At 37.0% G+C, this 14,923-nt stretch overlaps 1 protein-coding gene across 2 annotated transcripts in view; it reads left to right on the top strand.

Moving 5' to 3' along the window:
* PRRC2C (proline rich coiled-coil 2C) overlaps positions 1 to 14,923 on the top strand; it is a 98,737-nt gene that overhangs the window by 29,437 nt on the left and 54,377 nt on the right. For both annotated transcript variants that reach the window (XM_007446768.1, XM_007446769.1), the window contains 8 exons: positions 1,454 to 1,563; positions 2,665 to 2,790; positions 4,747 to 4,967; positions 9,167 to 9,249; positions 9,849 to 9,982; positions 10,063 to 10,150; positions 11,183 to 11,327; positions 12,839 to 12,892. In XM_007446768.1, coding sequence (XP_007446830.1) covers positions 1,454 to 1,563; positions 2,665 to 2,790; positions 4,747 to 4,967; positions 9,167 to 9,249; positions 9,849 to 9,982; positions 10,063 to 10,150; positions 11,183 to 11,327; positions 12,839 to 12,892 — 961 coding nt within the window. The remainder of the gene's footprint in view (positions 1 to 1,453; positions 1,564 to 2,664; positions 2,791 to 4,746; positions 4,968 to 9,166; positions 9,250 to 9,848; positions 9,983 to 10,062; positions 10,151 to 11,182; positions 11,328 to 12,838; positions 12,893 to 14,923) is intronic.

The following is a 14,923-nucleotide window of genomic DNA, read 5'->3' as shown; positions in this document are numbered from 1 at the left end:
ATCATTCCCCTTTCTTTGTGGGAACTTATGTTTGAGTTCGTTACGTGCTAGGTGTTGTGCTATGCCCTTTTTTATATAGTCAACTTTTGTGTTTCATATAGTCAACTTTTGTGTAATTTTTCCTATGCGTGGGTTTAGTGGCAGTATTTTTATGCGTCAGGGTAGAACAGTTGACAGAATTGCTAATCACAGTTTTCATTGTATCATACACTGTCGGGCTCCCTCTTATCCCATCCTCACCAAATCAGGCATTCTCTTTCTAAAATGATTTAAGAGTTGATTCTGTTAACTACTTTTCATGAAACTAAGAGTTTCTGTCTGCCTGATTCATTGAAACTATACCTGATGCACATCATAGGTGCTCAAGTAATATTATTTGAATGAATAAAGAATTCACAAGAAAGCTGGCGTGGAATTAGTAATATCCCGCTTAATCATCATTCATTCAATAAATATTTAGCATTCTGTGTCATGGATTATTCAGGGCTCTTGGTTTATTAAATGACCAATCTAAGTAGTGGTAGTTTTTAAAAATAAGACAAGAACATGAGTACTTAATGCTTTTTGCCTATATCTGTTACTAAATTTCTATATTCTGGTTTGGGGAGCTTTATATAATAAATACAACTGCTTGGGTGAAGCTTACTAAAGACTTGTTGTTCTCTACTTCTTAGTTGTTATAGGATTATTTTATAGTAGCAAGTCAGTTTTAGGTCTAAGTATACCAGAAATATATTGCATTTCTTAAGCCTGTTAACTGCCTTTTTCATTTTTAAGCCTTAACTCATTACAAGAATTGAATAAGACTGTAGACCCCTTTAAAACACCTTTTACTCATGGGGATGCATCAGGCAGGTTGCTGTTACCTCTTTTGATTAACAGTAATATGTACAGTGGTGAAACTATTGACTGCCAAATGGAGAGCTTGCTTATTAGCCTTAGCCCCTGGTTAATCCCACCAATCCAGACTGTATGTATGACTATAATGTTATTCCTAATTATAAATGTTCACTTCTTCAAAACAAAGTTTTGGTAGCTATGTTCAATAATGAGTGCTTCTTCTTTCTTTCTTTCTTTCTTCCTCCCTCCCTTCCTTCCTTCCTTCCTTCCTTCCTTCCTCCCTTCCTTCCTTCCTCCCTCCCTCCCTCCCTCCCTTCCTTCCTTCCTTCCTTCCTTCCTTTCCTTCCTTCCTCCCCTCCTCCCCTCCTCCCTCCCTCTCTTCCTCCCCTTTTCTTTCCAAAGTTAAAAACAAAGCTGTCATCTCCTTGGGTTATTCATGGGTAGAAATGAAAGGGGACAAAATTTAAAGGAATGTTGCAGAGGGAAAACATGGTGGTGTGCATCTGAGTAAATATGTAGCCAAAATAATTTGTATACAAATTTAGCTTAAATGCAATATTTATTTTATTTAAACATATAATATCTGAAATAATATATTCATATTTTTTTTAAGAGCACCAGAAGTTCCACCAGCACAACCAAAACCTGGGGTTGCAGCTCCCCCAGAAGTAGCACCTGCTCCCAAATCATGGGCCAGTAACAAGCAAGGTGGGCAAGGAGATGGTAAGTGGACATTAGCTGGGGAAACTGGTTAGGCTTGATAGTTACTGAACAGCCATGCAGGAGATAAGGGGCGAATTATGGTGTTTTGGCAGGGGTAGAGGACACTGTCAAAAGATATTATCAGGCCCTGCAAAAAAGGGTCTTGTAAAAATTCTCTTGGGCTACTTAAGTTTCAGTGTTAAGAGCCATGTATGAGCCAATAATAGGGATTAAAGAAGGAGTCTTTAAGGTACCTTGTGCCCCACATTACTCTGTCTTTACCCTACATGACCAGAAAATATCTTGTGCCTTCAGGTCTGAGACATAAAAGTACCCAGACGTTATGTTGATTGCTAGAAACCATATTATTTTCCATCTGTGCCCCTAAACCTCTTCTGTTTCAAATATGCTGTTCACGATTTCCGTGGTAGAGAAGACCTAGAGAGTAGCCATAAAGCACAGTAGCTGTAATACTTCCCTCCCTGCTAGGAATGATTGGAATCCCCAACAAAACTTAATTTTCCCACTTGCAAAACATGTCTATAAAACATTGTATGGAAAAACCCATCTGGGCCCTCAAGCTAATAAAATCAGCTCTTTTAAATTTATGGAAGTATAAAAATAAATAGGCGGGCAGGTAGGTAGATAGGTGAATGAGTGAATAGTGAGGTGCAATCAGTATCTCCGCAATAAATTAAAATGAAGCATTTTAGTCTCACCATGATACTTGTAGTGTTGATTCATAAATTCTGTTTTAGCAATATTATTTGAACTGATTCTTAGAGTTATTTATTAGTAGAGGAATTTTACTTATATTGAAAATGAAAGGAGTCATAATAAAAGAGAAACAGAAGTGAAATTCTCCTTACTTTCCTCATTATCTTTAATGAGTCCACTGGAACAATGTCTGGCAGATTCCTTTCTTAGATTTTTATTTCCTCATGGCTGTTCATTAACTTTCCAAGGGATTCTAATTCTAGATAAATTTAAAAGTTTTATGGATACAGTCATCATTGAAATGCGGAATAAATTATCAAAAAAAGACAGCTCTATCCTGGGAGGGTTTTTGAATTATCTTCAGTATAAAAGTTACATGTAATGTTTTTTTAAAAATATCCATAGGAATCCAGGTGAATAGTCATTTTCAGCAAGAATTTCCCAGCCTACAGGCAGCTGGGGATCAAGAAAAAAAAGAAAAAGAATCAATTGATGACAGCTATGGACCTGGACCCAGTTTACGCCCACCAAGTAAGAATACTTTCTATTTAATAAAAATACAGAATGAGATTATATTTGTGTTTTATCTTGTGATATAACCTCCTGTCTGCTATTGTTGTATGTATGATGACTCACCTAGTTTGAAAAGGCAGATAGTAACTGTAGTTGCTTGCCACTCAAGTATGGTTTTTACATGAACAGCATCAGTTTAACTTGAGAACTTGTTGGAAGTATATGTCTTGGGCCTCACACCCAACCTACTAAATCAAAAGTCAGCATTTTAACAAGATGCCTAGGTGACTTGTTTGCACATCAATATTTGGTCATTTTTGCAATAGTAAAATTTTTTAGCACACCTCCCCAATATGCAAATATTTGTTTATAATTTATATCCATTCGTTTGCTTTCTGTTAATATTCTGAACTCAAACCCAGGAACCAGTCAATTTGGATAGTAAGAGATACTTGTATTATGTACATTATAAAGCAGAAACTAAAAATAGAAATATAAAATCTTTGAGAGATTTTAAAACATCTTATTAATTATATTGGATTCATAGTGTTGTCACCAAATATCTCAAAGAACCCTGTACCATGTACAGGGAAGTTCCTATTTACAGTAATGGTTACAAATCCATGTTTTTGATAACCTAATACATTTTCTATCTCTTTGGCTCATTTCTTGCCAGGTCTGGGTAAATCACCTTTTTTAATTTTTATTTTTAATTACTGTAATGTGGTTGATGAGTTTGTATTAGGAATAGATGTGTCAGCTCCACTGTTCTCTTGTTTAGTTTCTTTTCACCAGTTACCTGTTGCTGTGTAACAAATTTGGCAGCTTAAAAAGACAAACTGAACTGGGCTTACCATTTCACACAGTATCTGAGGGTCAGGAATCTGGGAGCCACTTAGCTGGGGGTTCTAGCTCAGGTTTTGTTGGTTCTCTGTCAACAGAATTGCAGTGAAACTGTCATCTGATGCTGACTTGACTAGGGCTGCTGTTTTAAGCTCTCTTATGGTGGCTCATTTGTATGTGGGCGGCTCACAACGGATTTCCTCAGAAAAAATAAGGAAGGACAGACAGACATCTCTCACCCAAGATGGAACCCCTAGGCTTTCATAGCCTGTTCTCAGAGAAGACAGCCAACACGCCTGCCTTATTCTGCAGGTTACACAGACCAATCCTGGCACACTGCTGAGAGGGGACTACACAGGGTGTGAATAGCAGGAGGTAGAGACCATTCGAACCAAACAAGGTTTCCTTGTAAAACCATTTATCTCTTTTATTTGGTTAAGTGTAGTTGAATCAGGTAATGCAGTCACTAAATCTGCTCACTTGGGCACATGTAACTAGCAATAGTAGACTGAAAACGAATGAGAGCATGCATCACTGTCAATCCTTCTGGGTTATGGAACTCCTTCTGCCCTTCTTCAGGACACCTCAAGTATAACAGTGATTTTAATCTCTGTATCAAAAATTGGTGAAGCTTAATAGGGAAGTTCTAATATTTTCTTCCCTGACCCCAGTATTTGCTTTTGGTGGTACCCTCTGAGGCAGGAGTCCCCAACCCTGGGGCCACAGACCAGTACCAGTCCACAGCCTGTTAGGAACCAGGCCACACAGCAGGAGGTGAGTGGCCAGCGAGTGAGGAAGCTTCATCTGCCGCTCCCCATCACTCGCATTACCACCTGAACCATTACCCCCCCTCCCCCCGTTCGTGGAAGAATTGTCTTCCATGAAACCGGTCCCTGGTGGCAAGAAGGTTGGGGACCGCTGCTCTGAGGTACATCCTCTCTGCTTTGGAAGCCACTACTCTTGACTACCTAAACACCTTCAAAGTCTAAATTTCTAGTACAGCCTAGATTAGACTTTCACTATTCCTTCACTATGCTTACTTGCTTAGCTTCTCTTGAAATGTGCCTAGTTTGGTTTCACTCTGTTCCATTTTCAGATTTTTTTCTTATTTTTTCTCTCTCTTCATACCAGATGTTGCTTGTTGGAGAGATGGTGGTAAATCTGCTAGTTCGCCTTTAACATCTGACCAAGATGAAAAGTCTGGCCAGGATGAAAGCACAGCTGGAACATCAGAGCAAAATGATATCCTCAAAGTGGTGGAAAAGAGGATAGCTTGTGGTCCTCCACAGGCTAAACTGAATGGACAACAGCCTGCCCTTGCTTCCCAATACAGAGCTATGATGCCTTCTTACGTGAGTGTTGTTGAATCAGCAAGTGGTTAAATAAGAGGTTTTTGATCCGGATTCCAAGGAAAGAATTGGAATGGGAAAAAGTTGAGATCTTTATTTTCATTAACATCTAACTAAAAATTTAAATTTTCTTTGATTGTGAATTTAGGAATCAAATCACAGAAAGTATCAGCAGTACCCATGTTTTATCCTTAGGGATCATAGGTATTTTCATATCACATTACATTGTTTTTAGGTATTGCAAATATTGTTTATACTCAGCATTCCTTCAAAATAGTTATTAGTGTTATTTAATGAAGCACATACATTACTGTATCACAAATTTGTTTTTTAAATATTGTGGTAACAGAATTTTAGTATATTTGTTTCCTTAGTAATACTGTGTTTTTAATTATACATTTAAAAACATTTCTGTGAGAAGAGGTCCGTAAGATTTATCACACTGCCAGAGGGGTTCATGGTACAAGAAAAGGTTAATACCTGCTTTAGTTCTAGTTTTTATTAGTATACCTAGAATTTTTTTTTTAAACTTTTTATAATGGAATATTTTTAACATTCAAAAATAGAAATGATAAAAGAAAGCGTGAGCTTTCTTCCTCCCATAACTACCATACATCTTCAATGGTTATCGATTTGTGGTCCATCTTTTTTACCTATTTCTCACTACCTGGGATTACTAAAATCCTAGATACATCATCTCATCCATGTATATTTTAGGTTATATTTTAAAAGATAAAGACTAGGGGAAAATCCACAGTGCCATTACCACACCTAAAAAGAAATTCTTATTTATGTATTTATTTAATTAATTTTATTTTTTTGGCTGCGTGGGGTCTTCGTTGCTGCGTGCGGGCTTTCTCTAGTTGTGGTGAGCGGGAGCTACTCTTCGTTGAGGTGCATGGGCTTCTCATTGCAGTGGCTTCTCTTATTGTGGAACACGGGCTCTAGGCGTGCGGGCTTCAGTAGTTGAGGCATGTGAGCTCAGTAATTGTGGCATGTGAACTCAGTAGTTGTGGTTTGCAGGCTCCAGAGCGCAGGCTTAGTAATTGTGGCACACAGGCTTAATTGCTCCGTGGCATGTGGGATCTTCTTGGACCAGGGATCAAACCCGTGTCCCCTGCATTGGCAGGTGGATTCTTAACCACTGTGCCACCAGGGAAGTCCCTGAAAATTCTTTTTAAAATACCAAGTCAATATTCTAGTTTCCCTGATTATCTCATAATTAGGATACAGGTAACATCTATTCTTGAGATGGTTTATATTTTTCTTAGTAATCTTGTTATCTATGGGTACCTCTTTTCCTTTATCTCTTGTTTTCTTTGGAGCATATCTATTACAATTTATTTGTTTTCCTGTACAGTTCCTCATAGTCTGGATTTTGCTGATTCCATCTTTGTAGTTTCATTTAATATATACTTCTGAGGGGAATTCCCTGGCGGTCCAGTGGTTAAGACTCCACACTCGCAATACAGGCATGGGTTCGATCCCTGGTCAGGGAACTAAGATCCTGCATGCCACACGGTGCAGCCAAAAAGAAAAAAGAAAAGAAACAAAACTTAATAGTGGTTGCTTCTTGGGCAGGGGAAATTTAAAAAATAAACATATATATATATATATATATATATACACACACACACACACACACACATACACACACACGCACATACACACACATATATATACATGCACACACATATATATATACTTTTGACCCCCATATTTCCTATAAATTAGTAGTTAGATTTGGTGCCCTCATTCGTTCTTTGCTCTCAGTCTGCTGTGAATTTATATGACAAGTTACATGTGCTCAAGTAAATAAATTTACATTTTTTGAGAAAACCATTAATCTCAAAGGAAAGAACAATCTAGTTCATACATTTATTTTTCTTATGACTTAACTCCTAAGTAGTCAGGGTCCAACCATATTCTCTATTTTTTCTTTGTATCATTATTACTTAACCATTCTAAGGTAGAGGGAAATAAATTATTAAATACAATTACTTGTTAAATATTTTCTTAAAAATTTGGGGTGTATGATAAAATAGTCTTATGTGCTAACCTGACCTTGAATAATGATTTGCATCCAAATACTTGTCTCCTAAGATTTTTCAAATTGCGCTTCCAAGGACCCCTGCCTGAATTTCCAGGCATAGGGGTGGAATGGGATAAGGGGGAAGGTAAGAGGGGAGACCAAGTGAGCTTTGTTCCCAATTTCATCAATGAGTTTATTCAAATAAAATGTTTCACTAAACAAAAACATTTAAAACACCATTATTATGTGTTGAGAACTTATAGTTGTTTCTGCATTATTTTTTTTTTTTTTACTTTTTTTTTCTGGCTGTGTTAGGTCTTTGTTGCTGTGCACGGGCTTTCTCTAGTTGCGCGAGTATGGGCTACTCTTTGTTGCAGTGTGTGGGCTTCTAATTGTGGTGGCTTCTCGTTGCGGAGCACAGGCTCTAGGCGTGTGAGCTTCAGTAGTTGCGGCATGCAGGTCCTAGAGCACATGGGCTTCAGTAGTTGCGGCATGCAGGCTCAGTAGTTGCTGCGTACGGGCTCTAGGGCACGTAGGCTTCAGTAGTTGTGGCTCGCAGGCTCTAAAAAGTTGGTGTGTATGTAACTCTAGTGCAGGCTCAGTAGTTGTGGCGCACGGCCTAGTTGCTCTGTGGCATGTGGGATCTTCCAAGACTAGGAATCAAACCCATGTGCCCTGCATTGGCAGGCGGATTCTTAACCACTGCTTCTCGTTGCAGAGCACAGGCTCTAGGCACGGGCTTCAGTAGTTGGGGCACGCGGGCCCTAGAGTGCATAGGATTCAGTAGTTGCGGCGTGTGGGCTCTAGGGCACGCAGGCTTCAGTAGTTGTGGCTCGCAGGCTCTAAAAAGTTGGGGTGTATGCAACTCTAGTGCAGGCTCAGTAGTTGTGGCACATGGGCTTAGTTGCTCCGTGGCATGTGGGATCTTCCAGGACTAGGAATCAAACCTGTGTCCCCTGCATTGGCAGGTGGATTCTTAACCACTGCACCACCAGGGGAGTCCCCTGTTTATGCAGTTTTTGTGGCAAATTCCTAAATTTCAAACATTTATTAATACCACATGAAATTAATATCTATGCCTAAATAATCAGCAGAAAGATCTAATGCAACTTAACCTATGAACATTTGCCTCCAATAGTGTATTTGCTAATTTCAGTGTAAAGTGTGATGCAACCGAAAATTCTCCAGTGTTCCCCAAACAAAAAGCTTCTCCTGTTGTGTTTCAGCTCTTGCTTATCTTAATTAACTTTTGCTCCAACCCTGCTTAGAAATTTCTTATTTACACAGCACGATCATATAAACATAGCCTTTCTTCTAGTATAAAGTAATTCCCTCATCAGTTTTTTTTAAAGAGAAACTAAACTATTTCAGGATATAAATTATGTATTTAAGATAATACAATTTCATTTTTTTAAACATAATTTAACCTGGATATAAGCAAATAGTAAATAATCAAGCACTCCTTGACATTTCTTCCCTTCCAAATCATAGGATGAGTACTTTGGTGTTATTATTTGTCTTCATAATCTTAGAATTCTCCTAAAGTCAGACTCTCAAAGCCAAGTTCCCGTGGAGAGCTTCATCTTTGGGCCTCTGTATATAATTACTATCTGTGTAATGACTCAGAATCCACCTATGCCCTACCCATAGAAAATCTCTCAATTAGCTCCCTACCCACTTCCTCCTTCAACTGTGTTGGGTTATGGACTATCCTTTTATCTGAACTGAGTTCCTCTTTATCAGCAAATCTGCAAATCTACTCTTGCATTAGGATGAGGTCTCACATTATATCATTTCAAGTATTGATATTTGAACTTGGTTAAGAAACTGAAGTTTTCTGGGGTGCATGCATGTCGTTGTTTTTACTTTTTCATTTCAGTACACAGTCATTTTTATGTAACTTTATTAATGGGATAACAGAAGCTCTTAATAAGATGTGTCCTAGTTATTATCTGTATTTGTAATGACTTGGTGGAGGCAGTAGATATTTAAATGGCTTGTTATTGAGGGTGAATGATCATCTATACCAGTAGATAAAATTAGTTATTGACAGTACTGTTAATTTTAATCATTTCTATAAATTATAATTTCAGGCTTAGTCAGGGTGATCTTTTTTAAAAAAAAATAACTGGGTAGCTAGATTTTATCAATTTTTGTTTCTTTTATATAGATGTTTCAGCAGTATCCAAGGATGGCCTATCCTCCTCTACATGGTCCCATGAGGTTTCCACCTTCTTTAACTGAAACAAACAAGTAAGACTATTAAATGATTAAAGTTTGCAGGGTATATGTATACTTGTTAAGATTTTCTGGAGGTTGAGTGGATTATGGGGATTTATTATTCTGTCCTCAAGGTGCATTTGCCATTAACAAGTAATTGGCTAACTTTTGTAAGACAGAACAAAAATACTTTATTCTTCTAAAACTTCAAATCAGCTAACATAAAATTCTAAAAACTGAAAATTGTGGCCCCAAAAATGGATGGCACTTGTTTACTCCTTCTTCCTTCCATGATGTTGATAACCCCCATTCTCTTTTTTTTTGCTTAGTGTATTTTGAGATTAGTATTAGTCTTAGCCATATCATCCTTTAACATATATTTGTTTTATTTTAGATGTTTGAAAACTTTGCTATTAATTATCTGCATAAGAAATATAATTATGTATTGTCTTAAACTTCTTTGTTAATTTTATAATCTCTTCATACATGTCAGGTGCAAAATATTTTGTATATCACGGTATGGAAAACTAATGCTGGATTGAAATGAACTAAATTCCAGTCTTTTAATATTTTCCTAATTTAGTATCATTAAAACTTAGTATCCTTTTCTCTCATAACCTGTCACTGGTTAGAGGCCTTCGAGGAAGAGGCCCACCTCCTTCATGGGCCTCTGAGCCTGAACGCCCCTCCATCCTTAGTGCATCAGAACTGAAGGAGCTTGATAAATTTGATAACCTAGATGCTGAAGCTGATGAAGGTTGGGCAGGTAAGAGGCAAGATTAATTAAGCACTTTTAGTTTTTAGATGCTTTGAAGCAGTCAATCTGAGTTCTCCTTAATTTAACAGGTGCTCAGATGGAAGTCGATTATACAGAACAGCTGAATTTCAGTGATGATGATGAGCAGGGAAGTAGTAGTCCTAAGGAAAACAGCAGGTAAGTTGTGATATCTCTTACTAATAATAGTATGAATTTGTTGATGTGACATGAGCCATTTACGCAGAGAGGTTTCATTAATAGGTATTTGTTCCCCGCTTACAGAATTTCTACATTCTACTCCAAGGAGTTTTACTGAGTGGGAAGGCGATTAATGAGCCAAATTTTAAAAGTACAGATAATCAAGGAATTAAGAGTTTGGTATTTCTAAAGAAAATACATATTTTTAGAAAGAAGCTATTTAGATGCTTGTCATCTAATTGGAAATATTTTGAGAAACCGTACTTGGGACCATTTAAAACTTGTTACTTACTTGACCTGATCCATATTTATAAAATTGTAGAAAAATTACTTGGGTTACAACAGCTGCTTCAAGTCTTTGATTTTTTAAACTTAGCAAGGAGCAATACGGTCTTTGAAAATAGGAGCTTTCTCTCTTTTTTTCTGGAATATAGGGGCATCAGAGTCAGGAATATATGGGTTATGTAACATAAAAATTGGGCTCTTAAGATAAACAGGAGTTTGCATGCACATATTGGTATAATTTTTCAGTCATAGTGTTGTAATACACTGCTGTTTCGTGATCAGTTGTGAGATGCCTACTAAAATACTGTAGTTTGATTTCTCTTTTTCATTAAATCAGAACAAATTAGAATACATTAATTAATTAATTATCTGGAATATTACTCAGTTGTGTTCAGATGAGAGTTTTGGGTGGGGGTAATAGAAAATGATGGAATCATATTGTGTGTCAAGTGTGAGTGTCCGTATTTGATAAGTACTATATCGCATCTTATATCTTGTGGTGATAATCTGGCGAAGCCCAGACCCCATCACATTATAGATATATAGCATATATTTCTTGAATGAATAAATTAGCACTGCTAGGTTACAACACCATCTCATTCCTTGATACATTTTCCCCCTGAAATTGTATGGAAATAATGTCTTTTTTATGTTGAGAAAATGCATTTACTTATGGTACATTCTGTCCACTCTATTTCTTATTTCACCTGGATTTTGATTCTTCAGTGAGGATCAAGGTTCAAAAGCCTCTGTAAACACTGAAAACCGAAAAGAAGCAGATGAAGTTTTCAACACTAAGTCATCTTCTCAGATACCTGCCCATCCATCAGTAGCAAAAGGTCCCTATGGGAAAGGACCTCCACTTAATCAGGTTTGTTGGACTCATGGAGATTCTTGTCACTGCAGACAAGTGACAAGGATGAATTAATCATAATCATAGAGTTAGTTGGAAAAAGACCTAGGAAATGGGAACTATATATTTTTTCTTAAATAGCTCTAGACCTAAACCATAATTTTATTGCATACCAACAGGAATTATCAATGCAGTAGCTAAAATTATCAAGTAGAAACTAAAGTTTCACTCTTCCTTCTTAGAGCAGCTTGGGCATGTCAGAGTGGAGGGATAAATTATTTTTCCAAACTAACGTAACTGAAGTGCTTTATAGTTTACTGAATGCTTTGTAAATCCTAGTTAGTATTCATGTGTGAAATTGTATGTTATCTGAGTAGGGAAATCACACTAGGGAGTAGAGAAATCTATGTAGTCTGACCCATTCTGAAGAATGTTGTTAAAAGGGGGGAAGTATGTGGGCAACAGATACACTTGATCCTACCTCAAAGATGTAGCAAGAACTGCACTGCAAAGTGAGAATTTAACAGGGTGATCTTCTAGAGAGCCTACTTAAGTAATTCATAGTATACTCAGCATGTATTTGTTGAATTCATACAAAACAGTTGGAGGAATCGGTGCCTTCAAGGAGGTAAAAGTAAGTACCTAACAGTGCCGTGATAGGGTGCACATAGTTCTTAGAAAATTCTATATAAAACATTTCACAAAAGACTTGATACTTGAAGCAGGAATTAGCCAGTAAACAGAGGGAAGAGGGTGATTCCAAGCAGTGGGAACATGTTCAGGGTAGAGAAGTATAGTAAAGTATGGCCTAATCAAGAAGTCCCCAACAGTTTGACATGGGAGAGGAGTAAGAGAGCTGTGTAAGAACTAGTAGTTGTTAAGTCTTGTATGCTGTACAAGAGGTTTGAATTTTATTCTTAAGGCATTGGTTAGCCATTGGAAAATAAATTTGTGAATTCTGGAAAAGAAGGATTTTTAAAGTAATTTTTAAATAAAATCTGTGTTTTGTGTGACTTTTAACTTACTGGCATAATGGGGAATGATAAAAGAATAGAAAAATATAGACCATATCTTGATGTTTTGATTTGCGTGCGTGTGACACTGATATGTATAATAACAAGTGAGTAGTCTATATATAGCTGGTTCCAATGTTGTAGATGTTTCTTTTCCTTATATAAATTTGAAAGGTTTAGTTTGCCATTAGAAAAAATATTGGGCTTATGTAAATAAAAATTTGAAATTAGAGGCATACTTCTTCACAGCCAGATTACCTGGGCTAAAATTCTAGAATTTGTACACTAAGATTCTACTCTTAACAAAGTTAATTTGAGATTGTAACCTTAATTAAAATGGCTGAGTGATTGTATAGAACATAAAGTTATTTTGTAGAGACCGATGTACTTTTATTTAAAAAAAGGATAAAGATGTTTTGCTTTTTGCAATCTTTTGGTCTCACTGAAAAACATTGCAGTCAGAAATATTTCAAGTAGATATTTTTTATCTTACTTTGTAAAAATTCTTTATAATAGGAACGTGGACCATCTTCACACTTGCCACCACCTCCAAAGTTGCTTGCACAGCAGGTAAGTTTTAACTAAATGCTTGTTAATGATCTGTGTGTATTATTCGCCCTATTTGTTTTAATGGAAACGTCCTCTGTGTTTCTTATTTATAATTTTTATGAAACAGTTGTTGACTTTACCTTGTAGCTCCTGCACGTCTTCCTCTTTAGCCTGTCCCTCTTCCTTCTCAGCTGATGAGCATATTCCTAATTTTTCTAAGAAAATAAGAAGCAGCTCTTCTTCCCATTTGAGTACCCTTCCTGGTCTGACTTCTTTCCTGTTGCCCTTGCTCCTGAGGACGACCCTTCTACTTGTTCTCTGGATCCCATCTTCTATCAGTTACCAGTAATATTCTCTCTCATCTTTAAAAAAAAGTTTTAAACACCAACCCTTCTTTAACTCCCACTATACTCCATTTCCCCAGTTTCCTACCTGTATCTCTGTTCCCCCTTCATGGCAAAATTGTTTTAGTGAGCTGTTTACACTTACTGGCTTCACTTTCTCTCTCATTAACCCTCTCCAGTTATGCTTTCATCTCCCCACTATACCTTTGAAACTGTTAGTATCAAGGTTAGTAATGACTGTTCCATCTTGCCAAATACAGTTCTCTTGTATTCATTTACTTAATCTCAGCAGCAGTTGACATAGTTAATCTTTTCATCCCTCCATCCTTCTTAAAACTTTTTGAAAACTTGCTTTTGAGACATCGTACTGTTCTCTTTTTAAAATTTATATTCCTTCTGGACCTCCTATACTTAAACCTTTGGGTGTCGGAGGGCTCAGGGCTGTGTTCTCATTTCTTTTTCTAACTATATTCTTTCCCTGGGGGATCATCTGATGGCACTCAGTAAGTATCTTGAGCTGTTAAAGCTCTGTCCTGACTTCGAAAGTCAAGTATTCAACAATCGGCTCAGCATTTCCACTTGGATCTCTGGTAGATATCTGACAGTTAATGGTCCAAACCATAACAACCCCCACCCACACTTAGGCACTTCGGCTACTGTCTTCCCTATCTTCGATAATGACATTGCTGAGGTTAAAACATGGAAGTCACTCTTAAATCTTTCTTCTTTTTTACCTTACATCCAACCTAATCTATCAGCAAATTGTCACCTCTACCTTTAGAATATATTCCTATACTGAGTACTTGCTGCCACCAGATATATTTCATTTGGACTTAACAGGTCGTCTTGTTTTCCTGTCTTGCTGCCTTCTCACCCACTACCTCCACCCCGAATTCTCCTATAGCAGATACAACTTTAAATATGTATATATTTATATATCTTATATTACATGTACATGTTTTACATATATATATATACACACACACACACACATACATACATACATACATACACTGGGTCAGTTATTCCTTGCTCAGGTTCTTTTCATGGTCTTTAAAGTTTCTGTCTCCTTTTCTGATTTCATCTACTTTTCTCCCTCTCTGTTCTTACCACACAGGCTTTATTGCTCTTGTTTTAATTTTACCCTCAAGACATTTTATTTGCTGTTGCCTCTAACCAGAAGACTCTTTCTGAGGTTCTTGCTGTGATGGAGTTCTTTGCTCAGGTGTTAACAATGCACAGGCCTTCCCTGATCACTGTACAGTGACAGTGCACATACCATCACCATCACCGTCATCTCCACCAGTCATTTTCCTTTTAACCACTGAATGCTCTTTGTAGCATTTCTATACACAATAGAAACTAAAACTAAAACATCTAGCAGAAAATGTTGAAGAAAGTCTTTATGAACTTGGGCCAACAAAAATGTCTTAGATAAGACAAAAAATGCAAGAATTAGAAAGAAAAAGGAAATCGATCAGTTGGACTTTGAAAAACATCTCTAAGGCAAAGAAAAGATATCACAGGAAAAATATTAATACATCTGACAAAGAACTTGTATGGGGGTGTGTGTGTATTTAAAAGCCCTTACAAGCCAATAATAAGACAAAAAGTCCAACAAAATGATTTGGACATTCACTTCATAAAATAAGGTATACAAATGGCCAATAAGCACATGAAAAGATGTTCAGTATCTTTAGTCAGCAGG

The sequence above is a fragment of the Lipotes vexillifer genome, unplaced genomic scaffold (genome assembly GCF_000442215.2).
Source record: "Lipotes vexillifer unplaced genomic scaffold, Lipotes_vexillifer_v1.1 scaffold685, whole genome shotgun sequence".
NCBI classification, from domain to species: domain Eukaryota; kingdom Metazoa; phylum Chordata; class Mammalia; order Artiodactyla; family Lipotidae; genus Lipotes; species Lipotes vexillifer.
The sequence above is the reverse complement of the archived record's forward strand: the minus strand, read 5'-3'. Positions and strand labels throughout refer to the sequence as shown.